Genomic DNA, 27,881 nt, shown 5'->3' with positions numbered 1-27,881 from the left:
GTTTTGGTCAAATTACCATATTAGCATTTTAAATAATAATATTAGATGAATAAATTTAAACGAACATGTTAAAAATGTTATAACTATGCAGTAGTTTGGGAGATATTCTGTTAAATATTTTGTGAAAAAATTTATCAAAATCCGTGCGTGCACGGGATCTAATCTAGTATTCTAGATAAGGAACATTTTCCCTTTTATATTTATTCTAGATAAGGAACATGTAGATAAGGAACATTTTCCCTTTTATATTTATACCTAAAACAATAGTCTCTCATATTGAAGTTAGATGCCTTCTGCCCACTTCTCTACATGGATAGTTGCTTTGTTAGCCTGTAATTCACACCATGAATAGTTCAAAATTCAAATCATTTATCATTTTATGGGACATCAATTAGAAAAGATCATATACAAATACGAAATACTTCATTGCCTGTTTGCCACAATAACAGTTTAAGAAGTCGGACAAAGTTCGATGAAAAAGACTATAAGGCTCTGTTTGGTAACTTATTTCAGTTAGCTTAAATGATCAGCTAGTTGAAATTTAAGGTAGCTTAAATGAATATATGTGTTTGGTATCCATTTAAAATCATATTTCAGGAGCTGAAATGCTGAGAAAATGACTGAAACACAGACGCTACTAAAAGTAACGTCTGCAAATCAGGTGCTGAAATCCTATCGCAACATTAGTTTCATCGGTATTTTAATTCGCTTCTCAAGGCCATTAATCTGACATTTTGTTGGTATTAAAGCGCTAATATACGACACCTGTGTATATTTGACTATGATGTAGGTAGTAAATGGGAGCAAAATTTCTTGTATCACTGTATCATAGTGGGAAAATATATTTGTTAGGAAATGTAATTATTTAATATGAATGATCAATAATTATATAATTAATACTTCGTATGAGCAAGTATATAAGGAACAACTAGAAACTTAAATAAAAACATGTTAAAAGTAATGGTCTACTAAATTATAATGAAGAGTTACGAAAATAGGTAAAGTGTAAAATATATTATAATAATAAAATTTCAATACAATGAAAATAAATTGTATAATCATCGTATAATTTAAGTTAGCTAAACATTTACTTTTGCCAAACAGTTGTCGTAATCAGGTAGGTTATCAGTTCAGGTAACTTATCAGTTTCAGACATCATCTTATCAATTTCAGGTAACTTATCAGTTTCAGTTTTATTTCAGCTTGTGTTGCCAAACATAGCCTAAATGGGTAACCTGTAGGCCCGACCCCGAGTAGTGAAAAGAGGGTAAAGGCAATGACAAAAATCATCAAACAAACAACAATAAATAGAGTGAATACCCCAACCAAACACCCCTTAAAGATTGAGCAAAGGGTCGCGCTGATAATCCAGCCAAACTACAGGGTGATTTAGAGTTAAAAGTCTTTTTGAGCTTGGCTTAATGGGCTTTTGTCCCAAAGGGGTTGGAGCTTCAGGCTAAAAGTGTATGTAAGACTGTAAAAGACCTGGAAATCAGGTTTCGGGCTTATTCAGATCTTTCGGGCTAGGCTTTTCTTTTTATAGGTGAAAACCGATTATCAAATAATCTCTCCGTAATTGCATTATTTTGGATCAAACTTTCAAAAGTTTGACCATGAATTCTCAGTAAAGTACAAGAAATAACATAATCATGTCAGGTCGATCTTGTTAGACTCGATTCAGTGCATATGAATTTTTTATTTTTTTTTATAAACTTTTACTCGTGTAAAATTAAGGTATTTAGGTTTTAAGTTGTATCTTGGTGACCGTGAAAAGACTAATGAAGCCAACATTAAGGGACGGAGGGAATAGCAACTTAGATTCACTCTTTGAACTTTAATTACCTCTTTATCCCAGTCGCATTGCATTGTGATGATAGCTAATATCAATGTTTGAACTGCAGTCCCCCCAAAAATCATTCCAGCCCAAACACCCTGAAATCAATTCAAATTTAATTTTTAGTAACAAGACCAAATATAAGTACTAATGTTGGTACATTATCCTAAAGGGTAGCATATCAATAATGATCTCATATGATATTCCGCGCTTAACAACTAATCATGTAGTAAACCGAGTCCGGATTCTCTAGAGTTTTAATAAAACTCTATAAGGTAGAGTTGTATCTAAACCATACATTTTAAAATCAATGCTTCATATTGATGAGAAAAAATAGGGGGAATTTTGGAAAGATAATATATATATGAACCATTGATGTATCATTCAATGGTTGATATGTTCAAACTCTACATCGTAGAGTTATTTTAGAACTCTAGAGGATCCAAACACCCTTGGTGCCCCGAGGATCCAAACTCTACATAGTCACTTGAAAGAAAATTAAGTTCCATTAGGAAATAATTTACCATAACTCCTTGGTCAAATGTCCAGCCTATCAAATACCCAAGTGGTGCCCCAAGCAAATAGTAACATCCGATGTTAATGTAAGCCACCGTGCTTTGCCACCCTGATCCTACCGCGACACCTATAAAACAAAGGTCATAAAGATGAGAATACAAGGCATGGGTCAACTAAATGTTGGCTAGCTACAACCGTTACAAGTAAGAAGAATTCTGCTGAACCAATATTGATGTCACTCCCAAGTATATCTTAGTTGATGGAGCTCGACTTTATAACCTGCTGATCTCTATGTCACAAGGTGAATTCCTCAAAACTCCACCAGCTTGTGTTGGTTAAAAGAAAATGCATTCATTCCCCTGTTCTATAAATATCGCATCATGGTTAACTTTTACTCCTCCAACACCTTATTTTGACTCTTAATATCTCAAATCGCGTGTAAGTCAAAATTATAAAAAAATAATGATATTTAGAAAATATATATATTCGATATAAATCTAACATGACTCCACATGACTACAATTTTTTTACGTAAGAATCACACAAAATGGCCAAAAGTCGTAGTGTAAATAGTACATAAAACAAAATGGTGCGATATTTACGGAACGGAAGAAGTATTATTTAATTGGTTGCGACAATAATAATATTTCTAGACATAGTAGACCGAGAAGAGAAATTACCGGAGAGGACGGGTTGGACACTGTTGAAGAGGATGGTGAACGCCAAGAGGACAGAAAGCTTCTTAACCTCTTCGATGACGGGTGGACTGGTTGAGAAAATAAAAGCAATCTTTTCGTGAAAAATCAAAACTAGCAACCAAAAGAAAATCCCTATTGCAACGGATGTCATAACCGCTACCATGGTTGCAAATTTTGCTCCATTTCCATTCCCTGCTCCTAGTTCATTTGATACCCTTACTCTGTTCACATTTCACTAACCCATCATTATTGTGAAAAAATTTGACCTAGTAATGAACATTCTAAGATCTGCCACTGTATAGGCTGTTTAATTTTGGTGTTTCAAAGTTGGGCAACAAGCCAACATACACGTATTAATAAAGATCGAAACAATACGCGTATTTATGTACTCCCTGCGTCTTTGATTCTCGATTATTGCTTGTCATATACAATTAAAGATGGCATTGGCACGGACCGGCCCGAGACCCTGACAGAAAAGACACGGTCCGGCATGAGCACGAGGTCGCAAGCTGTGGGCCGGACTTGAGCCCTTTTCTTGGAAAAGGCACGACAAATCACATTAAATTAACTAAAATTAGAAATAGATACGAAGCTCCGGCACAACACGAGGGGAAATGGGCTAGGGGATCGTGTTCTGGCCTCATTTTCAAAATTTTCAGCACACCATCACAAAATAAGTGGGTTTGACAACAAGGGGTTGTTCGAACCCAAGGCACTTGGGCTTAGCATGAAGCCCAGACCGGCCTGGCCCGACCCAATGTCATATTTAGTCTTTACATATACTCCCTCCGTCTCTAATTCTTGGTTGCTTGTCCTATTTCGGAAGTCTCAAATTAGTTGTATCACTCATGTTTTTTCAACGGAGTACCTACTTCAGTAACTCAAATCAATTGTAAATTTTCTAAAACTTTGTGTCATGTATTCATCCTAATCAAACATGTTTGGATGGGTCACTTAAATTAATGATACGATGATTCAACTCGAGTTCACTCAAACTAAAACAAATTGGAACAATTTTCGTTGCACCTCTATCCCTGTCCCTTTGTCAATTCAAGTGACCCATCCAATTTGCATAGGTACGAGTCAATTTTACCAATTTTTTTATATGAAAATAGGAAAGTGAAGACACAAACTTACCCAGTACCAGCAAAGAATGCCATAGGAATCATCATCTCCCATCCGTTGATGCTCATACTGTCAAATAAATGACGGTTACTATTTGCACAAATATTAAGATAAAAGTAGAAAAAGGTGGTTGAATATAATTAAATATGGATAAAGTAAGAGAAATGTGTAAAAAAGTGGGTAGGTAAAAAAAAGTAAGAGGAATTGAGTGGAAAATTGTAAATATTGCGAGGTAAGAAAGGTAAGGTAGTAAACTTTCGTATCCAAAAATAGAATAAAAAACTGTAAAGAAAATTATGAAACGGACTAAAACGAAAAGTGTAAAAATCATTGGCAAACGGGTTCATTAGGTTGAAGCATTGAATTATACTTATTCTGGAGAAGGAAAAAGAATCATACCATATGGATAACGCATCAAGGGCTATTTCGGCATTCTCCAGATTTCCAGTCATCAGTATCAATACTTTGTAGTACCAGTTTTCCAAACTGTTCATAATTATATATGAATTACATTATACTTGTTATTAGAGATATTACTCGGTAATAATCAAAATAAATACTAAGATTACAAAATATTCAAATGAATTGCGTACAAGAAAATGAATGCACTCCCTTCATTACACATCTAAGTTGAGACTATTTGATTAACTTACGAAGTATTGTATAAGATTGTTGGGTTACTCTATTTATTACAGAATAATCTGAAATCATATTCGGCTTATATGTTTCTAATTTCTCGATCATGTGTCCTCCAATATCAGTGGCGGATTTAGGGGGTACAAGGGGTACCGTTGCCCCCCATTCCCTAGATCCGCAGAAAAATATATAATAGTAACAGGGTTTTGTATATACTTAAAATTCACTATTATGTATCACATTAATGAGCTTCTCTTAGTTGGTTGAATGTTTAGCCTCATCATATGGAGCAAAGAGATGTAGGGTTCAAATCTTGGTAACCTTTATTTTTCACCACTTTTTTTTCCATTTATTTAGCTCCTTAAAACCTTTATTTTTTGTGAATTTCACTTTTGTACCTAGCTAAGATTAGTTGCATGGGTTATATAATTTTAAAAAAATGAAATTTGTAAACACAAATACACAATGTTAAATGTCATATACTCCGTAAATAGTGAAGAATAATATTTTCAATTCTTTTGAAATTTAATATGATTTCAACTTCATTAATGGTTTTTATATACACAGTTCAATACTCTCTTTATTTTTCTAATTGATCTATTGTTTATCGAAAATATTGAAAGACTAGTAAATCGTTGACAATATAACTGAAGTGAACGGTGGGTTTATATTTTAACTATTTGGACTTAAATATTACAACGAATGTAATTTTGACCCCTTTTTTGGGATCCTTTTTATAGCGGAATTGGACCCGGGATTTTTTTTTTCCCGTTGGTAGACTATATTTTTTATTCGCACCCCCATTTCTCAAATCCTAGATCCGCCAATGTCCAATATGAACTTACTATCTCCTAATTATTGTTTGAACGCATTAATTTTGGTATAATAGGCATAATGTCGTGACTTTTATGTCTAAATCTATTAGTCCTGTTCCAGCAAAAAAATATGATACTAAAAAGGAAAGTGTACAAATCATATTGAAATGAAGATAGTATGAAGAAGAGTATTACCAAAGCATGACGCCGGAAGCGGTAGATAGCTTGACAAACTCCCAAAGGCCGGAAAATGCCTCCATAGAGAAACCATCCCAAGTAAGGGGACACCCACCAAAAGCAGTGTAACCATACAACCCAAACACCATCACCCACCACCCAAAGTTCTGGGCGGCAGAAACACCAATAACGCCACACTTGAACACAGACATAAACAACCAAGACACGAACAAGTGTACCGCCAACGCGACCACTGAGATCCACGCCATGACGTTGGCCTTAAGCTGGCACTGCAGGAACCTTTGTAGCGGTAATTGAAAGGCAAAGCTAAAATGAAGTGGTATCATCCATAAGGTCACCTCTCCAGCCATCTCGGACACGTCGTCCGGTTGGCCTAATAGCTTTAACAAAGGTGTTGCAAATATGTACAAGGGTAACAAAAGGATGCAACATACAAATAACACAATCCATGACCTTTGCATGTAGACGCCCAACATGTGGTACTTCTTTGCCCCATATGCTTGCCCACATAGTGTCTCCAAAGCACTTGCCATTCCCAACTATTTTGTTTAACAAAATTCCTCATTTCTATTAGTACATTATTGCTTAATTTCTTGGCTTAAAATAGGGAGAGAAAACATTTGAACTTGATCAAAACATAATCAACCAAACAATTTAGCATTAAGATGTAAGAGTATATCATATTCACCTGATTTCATTTATACGGACTTAACTTAATTTATAAGAAGTTATTTGAGTTGTAAATTGAATTTAGATTTCAGCGCGTCTCCTGTGTAACTAGCCACACCATCAACTTGATGTGTGACGCGCACGCTCAAATCCCTCACTCACAACACTGGTGTTGCTTGACTTACTATGTTGGTGTTACTTGATTTCCTATGCTGATGTTATTTACACATTGTATTCGTTGTTACTTTTCTTGTTTTATTGCAGTATCTTGAATTTCATGTTAGAGGCTACTTGTATAGACTGGTGTTACTTGACTTTCTATGATGGTGTTACTTATACATTGTATTCGCTGTTACTTTTCTTATTTTATTGCAATTTCTTCAATTTCATATTAGATGTTCCTTGTATAGACTGGTGTTACTTGACTTTTTATGTTGGTGTTACTTATACATTATATTTGTTGTTACTTTTCTTGTTTTATTGCAGTTTATTGAATTTCATGTAAGAGGTTCCTTGTAAAGACTATTGTTAATTGACTTTCTATGTTGGTCTTACTTATACATTGCATTCCTTGTTACTTTTCTTATTTTATTGTAGTTTTTTGAGTTTCATGTTAGAAGTTACTTGTATAGACTTGTGCTACTTGACTTAATTTTTATGCTAGCTGGTGTTACTTATACATTGTATTCTCTGTTACTTTTCTTGATTTATTGCGGTTTCTTGAATTTCTTGTTAGAGGTTCCTAGCTTGTGTAGACGAATGTTACTTATTTTCTATGCTGATGTTACTTTTAAGTTCCCTTGACTAACGTATTGGGCTTATTTATAAGTGTGAACATGCCACATCATCAAGTTGATAGTGTGGCTTGTCACATATAAGACTTTAGGTTTAGATTTTAACACTTACTTTTTCTTAAACTTAATTTCTTAAACTTGAGTAGCAAATCAACTTAATATTTAAACTTTATACTAACGTCCTGATATGTTAACTCATGAGTTCATGCCAGGTTCTTTCCCAACTTTGAGTACTAGAGAAATAGAACTCCTCACAAAACCGTACTCTAGTTGTGAAGTGGTGAATGCAATAAAGAGTATGGAACCGTTCAAGGCCCCGGGGCCCGACGGGTTCCAACCGCTTTTTTATCAGCGATACTGGGATGTGGTGAAGAGTAATGTGATATAGATGGTTTGTGATGTTGTGAGTGGCAAAGAATTCCCAGAGAAACTGAACAACGCGTTCTTGGTCCTTATTCCAAAGGTGGATAGCCCGTACTTGGTTAACCAGTTTCGACCGATCGGGCTCTGCAATATTATATACAAAACAGTTACGAAGGTGTTGGTGAATAGATTGAAACCAGTGTTACCAAAGATGATTGCACCAACGCAATGTAGTTTCGTCCCACATCGACAAATTACAGACAACATAATCATTGTCCAGGAAATGCTCCATTCTATGAGGAAGAAACAAGGTGCTATAGGTTACATGGCACTGAAAATAGATTTCGAAAAAGCCTATGACCGACTTCGATGGAGTTTTATTCAAAATACTCTAGTGGAAATGAGGCTGCCTCAGGGTATGATTGACGTTATTATGCATTGTATCTCGACGACGAGTTTACAAATCTTGTGGAACGGAGAACCTACAGAGAGCTTTATGCCAACACGAGGAATCCGCCAAGGAGACCCACTGTCCCCGTATATATATGTTATGTGCATGGAACGGTTGTCACAACTAATTGAAAAGGCGGTGGATATTGGGGCATGGAAAGCAGTGAGAGCAAGTAGACACGGCCCCAAACTCTCAAATTTAGCATTTGCGGATGACTTGATTTTGTTTGGTGAAACCACAGTAGACCAAGCAAAGGTCATAAGCATCATGCTTAGAACAATTCTGTGAAAGATCAGGAAGCAAGGTGAGTGCATCTAAATCCCGAGTTTTCTTTTCAAGAAATACGAGTGACGAGACTAGACAAGCAATCTGCGAGGAGCTGAACATGGCGGAAGCTGAAGATTTGGGGACCTATTTGGGCGTTCCAACCATAAATGGGAGGACCTCCAAACGAGAGTACCAGTACATTGTCGACCGTATAAACGGAAAACTTGCGGGGTGGAAGGCAAAGACTATTTCTATGGCGGGAAGAGCCACTCTAGTACAATCAGCCATTAGCTCTATGCCCTATTATGCTATGCAGACAACCAAGATCCCTAGAACGACTTGCGATGAAGTGGACCGAGTGTCAAGAAAATTCCTATGGGGAGGAAGCGCTGAGGAGCGGAAAGTGCACCTGGTTTCTTGGAACACTGTAACGAAGGATAAGGTGGAGGGAGGCTTAGGTATCCGTTCGATGCGACAAGTAAATGCGGCTTTCCTTAGTAAGTTGGGATGGAGGATATTGTCAGAACCAGAGTCACTATGGGCTAGGGTACTTCGAAACAAATATTGTGAAGGGCGATGCGACCTCGACATGTTTACTCACAAACAGGGCGCATCCAATGCTTGGAGAGGAATTGTAGATAATATTGATATCCTACGACAGGGAGTGGGAATGGCAGTAGGTAATGGAGGCCGTACTTTCTTTTGGCACCACCGGTGGGCGGCGAAGCAGACCCTGCTAGAGTTAGCTACGACTAAACCTCCGTTGGGAATACAAGACATGACTGTCCAAGAACTTTGGGAGGCAGGACATGGGTGGAAGTGGGAACAATTTTCTGATTTCTTACCTCCTAGAGTGCTCCAATTAATTGATTCTTTTGAATTGACGGAGGATGAAGAAGCTATAGATAGGGTATTCTGGAACGGGTCGAACTCGGGAAAATTCACAATAAAGTCTGCTTTGAAAATTGTTCGTGGAGAACAAGAGATGGGGGTGACAGGAGGGTGGAATTTTGTTTGGAAGCTAAGAGTACCGCAACGGGTTCGGTTCTTTCTTTGGCTATTGCTCCATGATCGGCTTATGACCAATGCAAATAGATTCATTCGAAAACTAACAGATGACCCTAGGTGTTTTGTGTGTGGAGAGGTGGAGGAAAACATAGAACACATCATACGGAGATGCCCTGTAGCTACCCTCGTGTGGAGAAAATTCCCGGGAACGAATGACTATGAGATTTTTGGTCGCTCGTTCAATGACTGGGTGGTGAGTAATATGAGGAACGGTAACTCAAGGGATGAGGAATGGCCGATGGTTTTTGCCACAACTTTGTGGTGGCTGTGGAAATGGAGAAGTATGAGGGTGTTTGATAGAGTGGTGGAGATCCCGGTGGACCAACTGGGATTCATTATGGCAAGGGTAGAGATGAACAGACAGGCGTGGCAACGCGAGGAAAAGGTAGAGGGGAGAGGTAACAAGCCTTGTAGAGAGGTGTATGTGAGGTGGGAGTACCCAAGGGAGGGATGGGTGAAGCTCAATACTGATGGAGCTTCGAAAGGTAATCCGGGCATGGCAGGGGCGGGGGGGATAATTAGAGGGGCAAGAGGAGAAGTAATTGGATTGTATGCGGCAAATTGTGGAGCAACAACTTGTTCCAGGGCTGAGTTCTTAGCGGTGTTGCGAGGGTTAGCACTGACTTGGAACAAGGGGTGTCGCAAGGTAGTACTGGAAGTGGACTCGATGGTGGTGGTCCGTGAACTGCTAGGAGATTTGAGACCTAGCTCTCCTTTATATCATATTGTTCGAAGGTGCAAGGGTTTGATATTCGACCAAGAATGGGAAGTGGTAGTAAAGCATTGTTATCGAGAGGCAAATAGAGCTGCGGATTGGTTGGCAAACTACGGAGTCGGACTCAACCCGAAGCTAGTGATTATGGAGGCGGCCCCCATGGGTCTTCGAGACGTTTTATTGGAGGACCTTAGTGGAGTGGCGCTACTTCGTAAGGTCCCAACAGTAGCGGCCTAGTAGCAAGGGATGCTGTAGCTTTGTTTTTAGTTTAGTTATTTTCTGTTCTTTTGTCTTTCGTAGCCTAACTCTTATTTTTCTTTGCGCTTTGGAGCTTTGCTCTTCTTTTCACACCAAAAAAAAAACTATAGAAGCGAAATCTGAACCTTATTTTTACATTTGTAGCCAAAGTAAGAAAATTACCTATTTTAAACTAGCTTTTTAAAAAAAAAAAAAACTAGGAACTTAAGGAGTGTCACTGCTCCCGCAAGTTATTTACGGTTTGTTTACTTCAACTTATTTTGACTGATTATATAGTAAAAGTAAGTTTATTTTTTTCCCTGAAAGTGGGGTAAAACCCACATAAACAAAGGAAAACTGCAAAAATAAATTCAGATAAGTTAATTTCAGTCAAACTCAGTTATACTCCTACTAATTATGAATGACTCAATAAATATTATTTATTGTTTTAACATAAAGTTGGCATATAAATTACGTACCATGAGACCGTAATCGAGGCCAACGATGACATTGCAACCTATGGACATAGCAGCAAGCTCAAGGTCACCAAGGTGGCCGGCGAAGGCTTGAGTAGAAACCAACATAGTGTAAGTAGCAATACGGGCCACGATTGACGGGCCGACGATGTGCCATAACTTCTTGGATTCGACCCGTACCCGTTTTGCAAGACTACTACTACTCTCATCATCATTATAATTATCAAAATGATTATTTTGGTGGTTTTTTAAAAGGGGAACTTTTTGGTCTTCGAATTTGTTAGAGATGTTGTCTTTAGACATAGTAGATTTTTAGGACTATATTAGAGTCTAATTATCTAATCTAAAAAAAGACAACGAGTTGGTGAATCGATTGAGATTTGAAAGAGAGGGAATATAAAAGAGAGATGGTAAAAAGGCAAAAGGATATGTTATTGTTATGGAACTATTTATTAATAATCATAGGCAATATTATATTATATAGAGTACTATATATTTGAATGTCTTGAATAGTTGAATGATTGGTGTGGTCACTAATTAACTATTCCCTCTGTTATTAAAAGATTATATATTACTTTAAAATATTATTTTAATTTGGAATTGGGTCATAGACTTGATCGACGCAAGAAATTGAGTCATGGACTTGATAAACGAGCAATTATGTTGGCGATCCAGGGTAGAACAAACCCAATATACCAAATTAAGACGAAATGCCTTTTTCTAATCTTCTACTTTCTAATATACTGTATTTTTTATTTTCCAAGTACAAAATAGTAAATGCATTTTTTATTTTAATTTCCTATATCATATAAATAATTAAAAGTATTTTTTTTTCTAATTTTCTATACAAATTAGAATTATTTTTCTAGAATAAGATATTACATTACTCAATTTGTAAAGTAAAATATTAAGATTTTCCTACCTTTTTTGTAACATGTATAATAGGTTATAATAATCTAAATATTTTAATTTCCAAATATATTTATGACACGTAGCCTTGCCATGTCACCACTGTGACACGGCTTAAAGGTCGCATGTTGCGACCTTTATCATTTCCGATGTACAATTTAGAATCCGACACGTACATAGGATTGCGACAACTAAATATTGTCACACCTTGCGACCTTTATCATCACCCCATACTTTAAGGGGGTTTTAATCGACTTCTTAATTCGCTAAAATTGTCCGCGTATTAATGGTGAAATGGCTATAATACCCTTTATAAAAAAATCAGCCCCCTCCTCTCCCCTTATCTTCCCTTCACCCTCACCACTGCAATTTGTTGGTTAGTCTTTAGTCTACTCTTCCACAAGAGACTAACCGGTCAATCACTTGATATTTTCTAATAATGATCAACACATTCAACATTAGGAATACATCATTATCAGAGTGTTGTTTGGATCATAAATTTATCATAATTTCACTGGTAATTCTTGGACAATAATCCATTAGAAAACGTAAATTAAGAAATGTGTGAATTGGTCTCAATTTGACAATTCTAATGCCAAAAGGGATAAAGTTCGAATGATTTTTTTCATTTTAAACTTTCTTCGTATTTTAAAAAGAGATATACTTTGACCGACACGTAATTTTAAAAGAGTGGGTTGAATTTATTAAAATAAGATGAAAGTGGGTAGTGGTTGAATTATTTATTATAGTAAAAAGATAATGGTGAGTAATTGTGAGAATCACAAGAAAGAAAGAAATATTAATATAATTGGAAGTGGGGACCAAGACATGTCAAAAAAGAAAAGTGTATCTCTTTTTAAAATACGACCGTTTAAGTAAATTGTATTTTTTTTTTAAATACGGAGGAAGTAATTATTATGAACCTATGCCGGTGCCGCCCACAAATTGCGGCCATAACCACGGTCCAACATCCCACAAATGGCAGCAGCGGCCATGGCTCAGCTACGCAAATGAGGTTATTTGGGAAAGGTAGCTCCATGATTGTCGACACAATTTTATTTGGAATACTGCCGGAAAATATTGGTCGGAATACTGCGGGAAAATATTGAGGTTGCCATTGAAGGGGTGAAAAGTGGAGGGGTAGGGTAGATTTTATAAGGGTGAATATGTCATTTCAGGTAAATAACGAGAGTGATTTTAGCGTACGCAGACGTCGAATAACGATACATAATTTTAATCGCATGTCTTGTTCCCTACTATTTCGGATTACGTACTTATCGTTGCTCCTATTATGTGTGAAAAAAGATCTAACAGTATGCCGCCTCGTCAAACTCATACAATGGTCGTACTTGCTAAAAGTCATCTCTATCTCTACTGTACAATTATTTTTTTAGATTTTACTTCCGAGTACATGTTCCGGCTTTCTTTTGTCTATTTATTGTCTTCTTTTGTCCTTTTTTCTTTTCGATTTTTGTGTTGAATTATTTGCCAACATAAACCAAACCTAAATTGTCATCTGATAAGTAGCTCACATGTTAGCTCAACTTCAACTTGATCAATTATCCGATTCGAAGCTAGAGTTGGCAATTTCTGATACGACTATTAAAATTATTAGATTAAAAAAAAAGCACGATAATCTATGAATCTATATTATTAAAGTAGAGTGGTAAGGAATAAGAGGCCTTCAAAATCCCAATTCTTAAACCACAACTAATCCACGCCATCACCCTTAATTTCCTTAACTCAAAGTATCGTATGGTAACTAATGGGCAATAAGAAAAAAAAACAAAAACAAAAAAAACAGAAAACAAAAGTTGATTTGATATGTTGATTAATCAACCTGTTGTGATACCATGACAAAACAATAGAGAGTGTTTGAGAAGTCGTAGTCATCTATATTTCATGGCTGCTTAGTAATTAGATATTTATACAAGCTATTGGAAAAACAATAAACAAAGTACCGTATGGTAACTAATGGCAATAAGCCAATAATACTAGTAATGTAAGGTATGAAAACTAATGCCAATAATTCTAGTAATGTAAGGAAACTAAATGGCAATAATTACAAATGTTGATACAATAGTAACATCTTTCTAATAATATGTCACGCGAGTATGTGACACTCTCGCTAATCTTACTTAAATATTTCATGCTATACACATTCATCTATACCTAGTATTTAAAAAGTAACACCATAGATTATTAGAAGCCATGTGGCATCTCATTATTAGAAGACATGTGGCATCTCTCTTTTCATCCATCATTTTGTTTTGTTTTATTTTTTCAATTTTTCTTTATTGTTTCTATGATTTACAACTTCCAATGCCTCTTCCACTCAACTTTCCTTATTCAACATCAAGTTATTAATAGTCTAATATACTCATTAGTAGGGATGTCAATGGGGCGGGGAGGATGCGGATGTACGTCCCTCCATCCCCATCCCCGCCTAAAATTTTCATCCCCATCCCCGCCCCATCACCCATGGCGGGTACAAAATTCATCCCCATCCCCGCCCCAATGCGTGTAACCTAAAATCCATCCCCACCCCGCCACCCAACTGGGTATCCATCCCCGTCTTATCCCCGCTTCATACCCGCGCTAATACCCGCCTAATTTTTCTTATTTAGCAAACATTTGCCATACATACGGAGTACTCAAAATTAACTATAGAAAAAAAAAAAAAACCTTATGACTAAAGTAACCTATATAATCGAAAAAAATACACGTCATAACAAAAAAATCCAAACAAAAAACATAAAAATCATTTTTAAAAAGGAACACCATAGATTATTAGAAGCCATGTGGCATCTCATTATTAGAAGACATGTGGCATCTCTCCTTTCATCCATCATTTTGTTTTGTTTTATTTTTTCAATTTTTCTTTATTGTTTCTATGATTTACAACTTCCAATGCCTCTTCCACTCAACTTTCCTTATTCAACATCAAGTTATTAATAGTCTAATATACTCATTAGTAGGGATGTCAATGGGGCGGAGAGGATGCGGATGTACGTCCCTCCATCCCCATCCCCGCCTAAAATTTTCATCCCCATCCCCGCCCCATCACCCATGGCAGGTACAAAATTCATCCCCATCCCCGCCCCAATGCGTGTAAGCTAAAATCCATCCCCACCCCGCCACCCAACTGGGTATCCATCCCCGTCTTATCCCCGCTTCATACCCGCGCTAATACCCGCCTAATTTTTCTTATTTAGCAAACATTTGCCATACATACGGAGTACTCAAAATTAACTATAGAAAAAAAAAATACCTTATGACTAAAGTAACCTATATAATCGAAAAAAATACACGTCATAACAAAAAAATCCAAACAAAAAACATAAAAATCTCACCTAAATTTATATTATCACCTAAAGATGCAAATAAATCCAAATTCACCCCCATCACCCATGACGGGTATGAAGCGGGGCGAGTGGGGATGGGGCGGGGCGAGTAGGGATGCATGGGGTGGGGAGGGCGGGGATGGGGCGGGTTCAACACAAAATCCACACCACCCCTTTAACATCCAATATTTATTCAACATATAATTTTTATATTTTTCCAACTTCAAATTACACCTCTATTTAATTCATATATTACCAAAAATCAGAAGTACACACTAATTAAAACTTCAAAAGACATCTGAACAACCACTATACAATCGTCCATTCTGTGAATGGACTCAAAAGCTAGTTTATATTAAGAAATATGCGTTGCATAAAACTCAGACTTATGATCTGGTTTGTAAACAAATTAGTTTACTGGCAACCTAAATCAAATTATATGTCCCGTGAAAAAAACAAAACAAATTATATGTCATATTTCATAACAAAATATAAATGAAAATTTAATAAATCATGATTTATTTGGGTGTGCTATGTCATTTGTTAATCGGGACCATGGATTGTGCCTAGATATGGATATATCCAGTGGATGATCACTATCGAATCAACTCTCAACTGAGGGCGCACTTACTCTCTAATAATTTCGTCGCCCGCTCTAATTAAACGGATAAAAATCCGAATTAAATGGATGAAAAGCGGGTGATATCCAGGTCCGAATGCAGGTGATGTTTTTTTATCCATCACCAGACCCACCACCCGTTTATCACCTGATCCATCATCCATTAATTTTATATATATTATTTTTATGTTTTAAACATAAAAAGGGTGTTAGTAAATCTATTATTTATTAAAGTTAGTGTTTATTTAATTTTTTTTGGTTAAAAGTTATGCACGATGAGAAACAATTATATGTTTCGGTAGTAAATGAAGGTATATAAGTTTTCTTTTTTGCTTATTATTATGCATATTCTTAGGTGGTGAATTTGCAGTGGTTAATAGTTTTCACCCGAATATCATCCGATCCACCCGGTTCATGAATGAACAAAATGCGGGTGATGCGTCACCTGATCCAAATCCCACCCATTTCATACTAATTGTGCCTAAATACTAGATGTATTTAAAAACCACTCTGTAATACGAAGTATAACTACTCCGTACATGAGTAGCGTTACATTAAACAATAATAAAAGTTGATAGTGTTTTTTTCTTCTTATACTCCCTCTGTATTTTTGTATAGAGCCACAATTATTACTCCGTACTTAAAGCCTTATTTTTTAAGAGTCACAACTCTACTTTTGATAATTTTTACACCCATTTACTAATACTTTATTATTATTTACTTTTTTATGAGCCAACTTAAATCATAAATAATTATATTTTTGGTAATTTTTACACCCCACTTATTTTTTCTATATTTCTTTATTGTCAACTACTCCACTTTAGGGATGTCAATGGGGCGGGGCGGATGCGGATGTATGTCCCTCCATCCCCATCCCCACCTAAAATTTTCATCCCCATCCCCGCCCCATCACCCATGGCGGGTACAAAATTCATCCCCATCCCCGCCCCAATGGGTATAAACTAAAATCCATCCCCGCCCCACCACCCAACTGGGTATCCATCCCCGTCTTATCCCCGCCCCATACCCGCGCCAATATCCGCCTAATTTTTCTTATTTAGCAAACATTTTCCATATGTACGAAGTAATGAAAGTTAACTTTAGAAAAAAAAAATATCTTACGACTAAAGAGACATATATAATAAAAAAAAATATACCCGTCATAACAAAAAAAATCTAAACAAAAAACTTAAAATTCTCACCTAAATTCATATTATCACCTAAACATGCACATAATACAAACTCACCCCATCGCCCATGGCGGGTATGAAAAGGGGCGAGTGGGGATGGGGCGGGGCGGGCGGGGATGGGGCGGGTTAAACACAAAATCCACACCCGCGCCATCACCCATGGCGGGTACGATTTCTATACCCATCCCCGCCCCATCATCCGCCAAACCTACCTTTATCCCCGCCTACTTGGGGCGGATGCGGGGCGGGTCTCCAACGAAACCCTCCCCACTGACATCCCTACTCCACTTGCACCATTATTATACCAAATTTAACTATGCTTCCTTAATACTCCCTCCTCCCCAAAATTATAGTTTTGTTTTCTATTTCAGACGTCCCAAATTAATAGTCATGTTTCCTTATTTGGACATGATTTTTTCCACTTTCCCATACACAATATTCCACTTTCTCATACATTACATTATGCTTTTCTTAAAACTCGTATTTTAGTCCAACATGAATATAATCTTGGGACGAAGAGAGTACTTATGTTTCAGTAAGTTCATGCCTTTTCCAAGAGTTGCAAGAAATTGGGAATAACTTTTTAGGTGAAATTTGCAACTTGCAAGTAATATTGCATAGCCAAAAAGCCCAAAAGGTTTTACACGTATAAGATGTATAATACATTTATGGTGTATTGGGTTAATTTTTACAGGTAACTTTTTATATATTTTGATTAACTTTTATATTATAAAAAAAAAGGAGGAAGGATAATCATTTTAAGGATGAATTGGTTACCTTTATACAAAAAATATTTATCATCATAAAATACGGAGTAAGTAATCTTAACATATACCGTGGTAACTTTAAGCTTTTTAAATTAATTTATATTCTCATATACAATGCTAAATTTTAGCCCGTGTGATGCACGGATTCTATTAAATTGTTAGGTTTAAATAAAACTCCTATATATATATATACCAATTTATATATTATATTAGATTAGTATTTTATTTTTCATTGAATTTCATTCTAGATTTATTTTTTAATTATGAGAGTGTTTGTTTTTGGATGAAATTGTATATACGTAATATGAATAATTAATGAATAAAAATTTCTATGTTGCACTTAATTATTTATCTAGGTGGCACTCGACTTTTTTAATTCAAAATTAATTTTGAAATATTATTTTTCATTGGCGTAAACCATTATATTTCATACGTGGCGCTCTAATATTGGATTAATGTTTGATTTTAAATTGAATTTTACTTATTTTATTTTAGATTAGTGTTTGATTGTGGATGAATTTTATTTTAGATTTATTTTTTAATTTTTAGAGTGTTTGATTTTAGATGGAGTTGTATATATTAATAATTAATTAATTAAAATATCTACGTGGCACCTAATTAATTATCTACGTAGCAAATGATTTTTTTAATTCAAAAATAAATTAGAAATCTTATTTTTCATTGGCCGAAACCATTAGTAATCCTAGGTGGCGATCTAATATTTCAGCAAATATGCCTCCTTTATATATATAATATATATATTGGTAGTGTTTGGTTGTTAGAGGTTTGGTAGAAAATTAGAGGATTGAAGCAATTTAGAGGTTTGACATTTCAAAACCTCTAATTGGAGTGTTTGGTTGTTAGAGGTTTGGAATAGATGATTCTTCTCAAACCTCTAAATCCAAAAAGTAGCTGAGAGCAGCCTTTTTCATTAGAGGATTGGGATTTTAACGTGTATTTACCATATTGTCCTCAACAACCTAGTGTTTTACATTAATTCATTGTACTGCTTTCATTATTTCATTCTCTTTCATTCTCTTACCTACGGTTCAAAATGAAACCTTTCACCTCCATAGTAGATCCAAGGTAAGAATCCTTCCTTGTAATTTTTTTCTTTTCCAATTTTTTTCTTATTATTTACTGCCCTTTTCTATTTATTTTGGATTTTTTTCTTGAAATTTTTATTTATTTATTTATTTGCACAAACATGTACATATTATTTTTGCAAAATATTGTTTAATTATTTTCATGATATATGTAGTACATTTTATTCCACAAAAATATATTTTACATGTATATCTATCATACTAACAATTTGTACTTTTAAGTTAAACAATTCAATATGACAATGTCTTTATTTGTCATTTTACATATTCAAACAGCTAACAGCTAACAGCTATTTACCAAACACTTTTATACAAACTGTTAATCCAATCAGCTAGTCAAAACTGCTAATTCAATAAGCTAGTCAAAACTGCTAATTCAATCCGCTACAGCTAACCGCTAACCGCTAATCACCAAACAGGGCCATTAGATTTATTATACACCAACTTTAAATTTGGTTTTGTTCAATTTTATACAGTCCAATCCAAATCGAAACTGATTATTTTTTTACTTGGAAAAAGTTTATTCAACGAATCAAGAAACTGAAATGTGTTACTAATTCGGTTTAGATTGAATTGAACTACGATGTTTATTTCAAAATGGCTAAGCCCATTACGGCTGCCCTCATCATCAAAATCACTAAGCCCACTTGTCTTTAACAATCTATAAAGCCCATTAAAAACCCCATTAAAAAGCCCAGGGATAGATGCAATCCAGCCATAATGCAGCCCAGCAAAGAAAACTTCATTCCCTTTGTCTTTGGCAGAAAACTTTATTACATTTATGCAACGTTTCTGCACAATACGTGCACGGTCAAATCGGGCCATCGAATCGGTTATAAAAAAATTAGTCACGTTGAAATCAGTCAATGTTTTTAGTCAGGTCGATTTCGATCAGTTCGCTTAACTTAATTTGGATGAAGTCAATTATATATTGTTTCGGTTTTGGGTTGATTTCGATTCGGGTCAACCTTGGATTTGATTTGAACTAGTTCTGTTTAAAACGGTTCTTACCGATTTGATTTGTTTCCGGGTCGATTTTGGTTCGGGTGTATGTCGAATTTGGGTATTTAGCCGAGTTATTGTGGGTGCGTGTCATGTTAGGATCGAATAAGTTAGGGTTTGGATCAAGTTTGGATATGTGACTCTCGGGTTTGGGTCAATTCATCTCGACGTATCTCGAATTTGGGTCAATTGCGAACAAGTCAGGTCATATCGGATATCGAATTTCAATATCACAGTTGTTATTGGGTAAAGTCGGCTTTCTGATTGTTATTAGATCGAATACGGGTTCTGTTGACCCTGATTTTGGTTGATGACAAATAGCAAACTTCCTGATTAAAGTTTCTGTTGTGTCTACAAGTAAAGTGTTCATGTTCCAGAGAGGAACTTGAGATGGCTGTTGATGTTCCTGAGGTGGAATGCGCAAAGCTAGGAACTACAAACTGACACACATCAGAGGAACAACAAATGCACAGAAGGGTGAAGTTTCCATGTGATGAGTGCCTCTGTCCCTTTGGAGGAACTCACCTGTTCCAGAATAGGAACCATTGCAGCTGCTGAGTGGTAGCTCCAGTAAAAGGATAAACACGAAGCTAGGTAGTTAAATACTCTTAGATTTTGTGTAAAATAATAATAGTGTTAGTTTAGATGAACAACACAAGAGGGGGGGTGAATTAGTGTTTGTAGATGTTGGATCTACTTTTTCGCGGAATTAAAAACATTAAGAGATTGCAAGAGAGATTTTAGCGTGGAAACCTCTCTACCCTAATAGAGAGGAAAAACCACGGCCCCGTAGGGACTTAAACCCTTTTACTAATTAGGAAAATCATAGTTCCCTAAACTCAACTCCCTTATGAACAGTCCCTCAACCGTTCCTTCTCAATGATCTCTCTAGAGATCTTCTCTCTCAACTCTTCAGCTCGACTCAAGCTGATTCTCTCAATTACAAGGTTCACTCAAACCCCTTCCCAACTCTCAAGTATAAAAGATAGAATAACAAATAGAATCTGAAATTCTGCTGGAGCAGGAACTACGTATGTGGAACATGAACTGACGGTACTGACGTGGGTTATAATGTAGATTTGACTTAAGCACGTAACACCACTAAGTCAGACAATTTTCCTAGACTTATGAATGCAGTATATATAGTGATGCATGTTACCTATTAACCCTAGAAGATATATTTTATGTTTATCTTTTATTTAGGAATCCTAGACCTAATAGAACTCTATCATGATAGACTTTTATCCTAAAACTCTAACAAACATATGATCGAATAATAACTCTTTATGCAGTAGATATATTAATGAAAACTCTATCTAAACGACACTCCTTTCCTATCATGACTCTTAAATAAGATAAACATTATTTAACTATTAACTAATGCAATCCTAATTACTATCAAACACATAATCCTAACTATACTAAAACTCCTTAGTACATGACTTAGTATTATTATGTTTAGACTTCTATTAGGACATAAACTCTAAGGTAACGTGATCTAAATACTATACTCATGCAATCCTATATACTATGTGCAGACTAGGACCAGTACCCTCGTCATTGACACTGTTCCACGTACGTTGTTCCACCAGCTCCGAACTTTCAATTTCTAAGACAAATCTATTAAGCACACTAATGCTACTAGATTTTCTTCTCTTCTCTTTCTCTGTACTTGTACTCTTAATTCTCCTCGAGTCCAAGTTTCTCTTCTCTTGGATTCTCTAACTCTTGAATCCTCGTTCTTCCTGTAAGTTTTTGGGTCTTCTTCAAAGTCTTACCTACACACGTCATTTATCATTTTTTTGCATGCATAATAAACCACGTTAGATATTGAGTCAAGTATGATAGATATGCATAAATCATATATTATAATATTTGCTTGACTAAAATACACATAAGATAATGTGGAATATAATATATTAATACATAAATAATATTCCTACCCTAATAAGAACTTTAATATGTATGGAAAATATTATGTGACTCAAATACCTAAAATACAGTGAATCTAAACAGTCCTATATTATGCATAATACTAATTATGAAAGCTTAAACTCTAAGCGTTTAATCTTTCCTAAAATGCTTATGCAAACTAAAACTCTTAGACTCCTAAACCGTCTACAATACATCATAATATATGATAAATGACACCAGCTATGATATGCATTCCTAGAAGACTCCTAATGCATATCTAACTATATGAAGAGTCCTAAGCACATACAACTATATGTACTTATGATAGGATAATATGAGAGACCTAGACTAATGCAAAATTCTACGTCTAATAAACAACTTATCCCAATATGGACTCTTACCTACAATATAACAAATATATTAGGATGCAAATATGAAAGTATTATATGCACTCCTAAACTCTATTAACGCATACAAGTACATGTCGTACATGTGACTAGGAACAGGAACAGTCAGACAACTGGGAACTCTGATAAACAGTTTCTGATCTCTTTCTGGTTGTTCCTGCTGGACCATATAAAGTATCATTTCGTTCTTCCTTTGTCACTGTACTTACCACATGAAGTTTACCAATGTAAATGCTAATTTACATATAAACAACATGTATGACGTAGTCATCTTCACTTTAGTGAACAATAACTTCTTATTGCTCGTGTTACTTGTTTCTTGTTTCAATCATAACTTGTTCATCCTGCGCGAATCTTGACACACATGTTAAATAGATAATCATCATTAGTTTACAATCATCAAAACCTCATTACTCAACAATTTCCCCCTTTTTGATGATGACAAACTAATGATGCTTATCACACTTTAAGCATTAAAAGATTTAGATCTATTCCCCCTTAATTTTATAAACCAACAACTAATGAACAAGTAAAATGATAGAGTAAGAGCAATACTGATAAACACCCAATTAGATAAGTATTTAGACCGTATTATATCAAACAATAAGCATCATACATACTCTTCCCCCTTTTGGCATTATCGAAAAGGGTTATTGTGCACACAATCTTTTTATGTTAACCATACACACCCTGAGTTTATATGTCACACACACCACCTTATAGGTTAGACACTTTTTTTGTCCCAAAAGTACTCGAGTTTCCAATTTTGAACTAAGGATGTTGTTGCTACATAATTACAATTCACAATCCAAAGACCCAATGTTAGAAGCGATGAAGTAACTTGACAAATAATAACAAAAAAATTAGAAGAAATGGTTTCAATGTTAATTGCCAAGGGCGAGAATGAAGTAGAAATGGTGTGAAGAAAAGGCTTGGTGAATAATCGAGTAGAGGGAACCAAGGGTAGATAATGTGTTTGTGGTTTCTTCTTTTAAATGAGGTCCTCAACAATCATTAGAGCTTTTTAATGAATATGAAACCAAACCCAACACACCTCCATCTCTTTGTATGTAGCACCTTATCGTACCAAGTTCCCATATATCACCAATCTTCCATAAGGAACTGACATCATAGTGAAACGTGGACTGACTGCTGAAATCAGTGCCTGCAGTGGTTGTACAACTTACCAAGTTTAGTGGAACAGGAACTAACAATAGTGTTGCTTCCTTTTCCTGTTCCTGGTCCTAGAACCGTCTGTTCCTTTACTGCTCAACGAGTGTATGAGTTTAAATTTCTGTAACTCATTGATATTATTCATAATAATTGAATTCTAGGAGAAAATAATAAAGTACAAGAATTGATCACCTTTGCTTCAATTTTTTGATATATTTTTTTTTTTTTTTTGGTTTTTTTTTTGATTTGTTTTTTTTTTTTTTGATTTTTTTTAGTTTCTTTTTTTTTTTTTTTTTTTTTGAAACAAAGGCGTCATTACAAAATTTTGAGCTTTCCTAGAGTATAAGATCATATAATAATATAGAAAGGACTTACCATTAAATATAAGTTCCACCATCGAATATCAAAATCATGTTCAATGTTCCCTACCTTATTCCCCCTGAGTTCCTTACCATCTTCTTTCATGCGGAACCTTATAGAAGTGAAGTTCCATATGTTACCTAGTAAATTTCTATGTGATACGTACATCATACGGTGATTTTCCTTCAAAGATTTTATTGATAAATAATAACACGCTGCTTCTACTTCATCTTTGACTTCCCTCTCAAAACATATTCATAATTATTACTCTTCATGCATCGTCGAACCATAGGAAAGAAGAATATATATTTTTGGAGTTCAAGGGTAGTGAGAATATGAAGTGGTAGAGTACACATATGATATGAGATAAGGAAAGAATATTCAAAATTATTGAAAGATGATATGGAGAAAGACAAGATCAGGATTGTAGAGTATGATTGAACTTAGCACACACCCACAATCATAAGATTGTAGAATTATGCTAATGGCTCGGCCTGGGTAGGCTCAACCCAATCATGAAAACACAAACCTGACTTGGGGAATGATATTGGTATTGAAAGTTTGTTCCCTCTAAAAGATTTAAAAAGAAGTACAATATTTCAGGAACACTACTGCCTTGTTCCTTCAACGTTTCTTTCATTGTTCCTTTGGCAACTTAGGAATTTTGTATTGGGACAACATCCAAATTTCTCAACGAGTCCTCTAATAATTTTGGGCAAGTGAATATGTCTTTTAAAACATGAGAATTGAGTGTGACACATTGACTTATAGGTGTGCATGATTTACTTCAATTGAAAAGTGTACAAGGGCCCTAAACGAAAAGTTTATTTGTGAAAAGAGTACTTTATGCTCATGTTAGTTTCAACAAGTCTTGTTCCCTTACTATTTGGTGATAGCATCAAAAGCATTTATTCACATGAAATAACATTTAGAAGGTTGCTTAAAATAAACGGTGCAATATTCATGCAATTTGACACATTATTAACATGAGTAAGAGTGTTATACCTCACATGGTTTGATCATTGATGGCTTACTTATGAGTTTCATTAAGTGTTAGTTTCACATTTACTCCAGTTGATCATTGTGGCCCCTTTTATTAGTTGAGATCTTGTTCGTGTTCCTTTTTCTTCTTTGCTGGAACGCTCTAAGTGATGCTGAATGGTTCGTCTCAACTGCTCCCTGTTCCCTGTTCCTCTTTCATCTGAACAGGAACTCGTTCTATTTCCTTTTGTCTTTATGCTTGACCATGCTTCTTCATCTTGGTTTGTCTCTCGTAGATCTGAGGAATAAGTTGCATTGGCCGGTTTGGGGTCTTTATTAACCAGTAAAGCCTTTGTTTTCGCTCACAATGATGTAATCTAAAATCAAAACCCAAGTGTAATCTTTTGTGCAATTATAAGGTTAGTAGATTAGTCTTCAAGAAATAAATATATATATTAGAGCATAGAAATAAATATACAGAAAATTCAAGATGTGAATACTCCCTTTTGATAATCTCTTACAACAGTACACCTTGTTGATGTTCCTTGTTGTATATTTACTAAGAGAGTTGTTCCCGAACTTCTGTTATATTTCTGAGATTGAGTTCCTCATGAGTTGGACCAGGAACTTATACGTCGGCGTCAAAGCCTTCTCATGGATAAGTTGTTTTTCGTTCCTGTATTCTTAGGTACTTCAGTTGTTCCTCCAAATCTTGGTCTCTGTTCCCTTGATACGTGGAACATATTTTTACTCTTCAATTTCATTTACTTCAAGAATAGACCTTCAAAACCTTATCGTTAATTTGCACAACTGAGCAAACACAAAGTGAAGTTAATAATATAAGAAATAAAGGAAACAAAGTAAATCACACAAAGTAAATAAGGATTTTGATTAAACTCCCTTCTTCATATTACTCATAACTCAGTCTCCTTAACGTAGTCTTTGAAACTTCAATTTAATTCATATGAATTTGTTCGTTGTCTTCATCCATCTTGATTACAAGGAACTGACTTGTTGTGGAGGAATTGGATTTACTTTTTACTGTTTCCTTATCCAGTTCCTACTGCGTCTGTTCCTAATATTTCAACGGACCTTAAGGGATACACCATCTTTCCTTTCCTTTTTCTGTGATTTGTTTGCTGTCCATTTCTTCGTTATAGATCTCTTGCATGATGATATAAACATGTAACACAGCTTCTCTTCCAGAACCTCTTTTAAAGGCTTTTCGTGAGACACACTTACATGTCTTCAAATATGTGCATGAATAACATTTTTGTCATGCGCTTTATATTGTCTTTTCTCACATATGGCCTGCAAAATAGATCAGTTCTTGATCTTGGGTACCCAAATTTGCTTGAGTCCCTTGTTGTTAGTAGGAGTAGTCAGATGTGCCTTTTTTCAAACATGTTTTACTATACTACTAATACTAACAAGATTAATTATGCATTCATATGGTACTGAATAAGTAAATAGTTCATAATGCATAACCTTCTTGACTTTAGGCATACTATTTGAAAATATTAAAATAACAGTGCCTAAATAATTCAGTTCCCATAAGTAGGAACAATCAGTTCCTCCAGATCTGTTCCTTGTACTGTTTCTAGTGAGATGAAGATTGATAATTTTTTGAATGATTTGAAAATCTTCTCTTCCATTGAAGACACATAAAAATCGTATTTAAATCAGTTAAAGTCGGATTTCAAATTCTAAAAATAGATAAGGTCATCTTTACTAGAAACAGTTGTAGGAACATGTCTGAGTTCCATCAAAGTCAATTGAAAACTTAAAGTCGGAAATTTCCATATAAGCTACCTACATGTGTTCAACACTTCACCAATAAGAAACTTATTTTGATTCGTAAAACCTGTTTTGAAATTGATATGACTTGTTCCATAAGCGATATATAGGTTGTTCCTAGTAAATTCAAATTTTGAAAATTTTATTTTGAAAATCTGATTTTTCCTTTTTATTTGCATTATGAAGAAGTTCAATAATTTTTAAACACAGATTTCAAAACTCTTTTGGAACCAAAAATTGTTTTACCGAAAACAACACAAGGAACAACGAATCTCAGTTCCATCTCAATAATTTTGGTGTTCATGGTCACGTGGTTCAATTCAAGTTACATGACCTTTTCGACAATTTGCAAAAACAATTTTTGATATCTCAAATCAATATTGCTTTTAACAAGTCTTGTTGCACACATGTTCCTGGTAAAATATTTATGAAACAAATTCTTTGTAATTTTTAAAATCTATTTAAAAATCAAACTTTTCAGATTCAAGATAATAAAATTATATTTCAAACCTTTTGGAAAAATAGAAATATTTTTAATATCGACAAGACTAGTAGAAAATTTTAATTTTGCTGGAATTGTGCAACAAACAAGACCACTTTGTTCCTCTTCAAAACCGCAAGAACTATTTTAAATTTAAAGCAAAGCCCTATTGAAAACTTGTAAATGAACATGGTTAATTCAAGGTTGCTCACAATCAATCGTTGATTTCTATTTCTGCGTTACGGAATGAACACACATATGGCCAATAATATATAAAGTATGATGTTCATAATATTTAACAATTAAGAGCGAACATAAATAATATCATAAAGATTGAAAATTTACCTCTAATTATTTTTCTTCAATCTTTGTGTTAATCATCATCATCAAATACGTGCTATCCTCCTTTTCGTCCATCAGGAACAGCTGAATTGTGGGAACTGTTTCTTTCAAAACATTGTTCATCTTTTCCCGGATCACTCATCAGAATTACCTGTAAAATATAGAGCACCAGCTCTGATACCAATTGTTAGTTTAGATGAACAACACAAGAGGGGGGGTGAATTAGTGTTTGTAGATGTTGGATCTACTTTTTCGCGGAATTAAAAACATTAAGAGATTGCAAGAGAGATTTTAGCGTGGAAACCTCTCTACCCTAATAGAGAGGAAAAACCACGGCCCCGTAGGGACTTAAACCCTTTAATAATTAGGAAAATCACAGTTCCCTAAACTCAACTCCCTTATGAACAGTCCCTCAACCGTTCCTTCTCAATGATCTCTCTAGAGATCTTCTCTCTCAACTCTTCAGCTCGACTCAAGCTGATTCTCTCAATTACAAGGTTCACTCAAACCCCTTCCCAACTCTCAAGTATAAAAGATAGAAAATAGAATCTGAAATTCTGCTGGAGCAGGAACTACGTATGTGGAACATGAACTGACGGTACTGACGTGGGTTATAATGTAGATTTA

The 27,881-nt window shown here is 35.2% G+C and overlaps 1 protein-coding gene across 2 annotated transcripts; it reads right to left on the bottom strand.

The window, feature by feature from the left end:
* Positions 1–11,290, bottom strand: LOC110791754 (protein DETOXIFICATION 27-like). Of its 2 annotated transcripts, none has more exons than XM_056841023.1 (8): positions 10,866–11,290; positions 5,820–6,361; positions 4,573–4,659; positions 4,186–4,242; positions 3,031–3,116; positions 2,359–2,477; positions 1,843–1,932; positions 1–330 (listed from the first exon to the last, which is right to left on the bottom strand). In XM_056841023.1, exons 1-8 carry the CDS (start codon positions 11,163–11,165, stop codon positions 283–285), a joined length of 1,329 nt encoding a protein of 442 aa, XP_056697001.1. In that variant the 5' UTR covers positions 11,166–11,290; the 3' UTR covers positions 1–282. The 2 variants fall into 2 exon arrangements, with proteins under 2 accessions (XP_056697001.1, XP_021852204.1); XM_021996512.2 differs by having other exon boundaries at positions 2–330; positions 3,031–3,269.
* Positions 11,291–27,881: the final 16,591 nt, after the last annotated feature.

The sequence above is a fragment of the Spinacia oleracea genome, chromosome 3, assembly GCF_020520425.1.
Source record: "Spinacia oleracea cultivar Varoflay chromosome 3, BTI_SOV_V1, whole genome shotgun sequence".
Classification (NCBI taxonomy): domain Eukaryota; kingdom Viridiplantae; phylum Streptophyta; class Magnoliopsida; order Caryophyllales; family Amaranthaceae; genus Spinacia; species Spinacia oleracea.
This window is presented reverse-complemented; position numbering and strand designations above follow the sequence as displayed.

What these genes read in the sequence shown, in the direction of transcription:
- LOC110791754 (XM_021996512.2), bottom strand. Translation starts at nt 11,165, where the DNA reads ATGTCTAAAGACAACATCTCTAACAAATTCGAAGACCAAAAAGTTCCC. An exon ending in CATTTGACCAAGGAGTTATG is followed by an intron (nt 1,933 to 2,358) that starts GTAAATTATTTC and finishes AATTGATTTCAG; the next exon opens with GGTGTTTGGGCTGGAATGAT. An exon ending in AATGCGACTGGGATAAAGAG is followed by an intron (nt 331 to 1,842) that starts GTAATTAAAGTT and finishes TGTGAATTACAG; the next exon opens with GCTAACAAAGCAACTATCCA.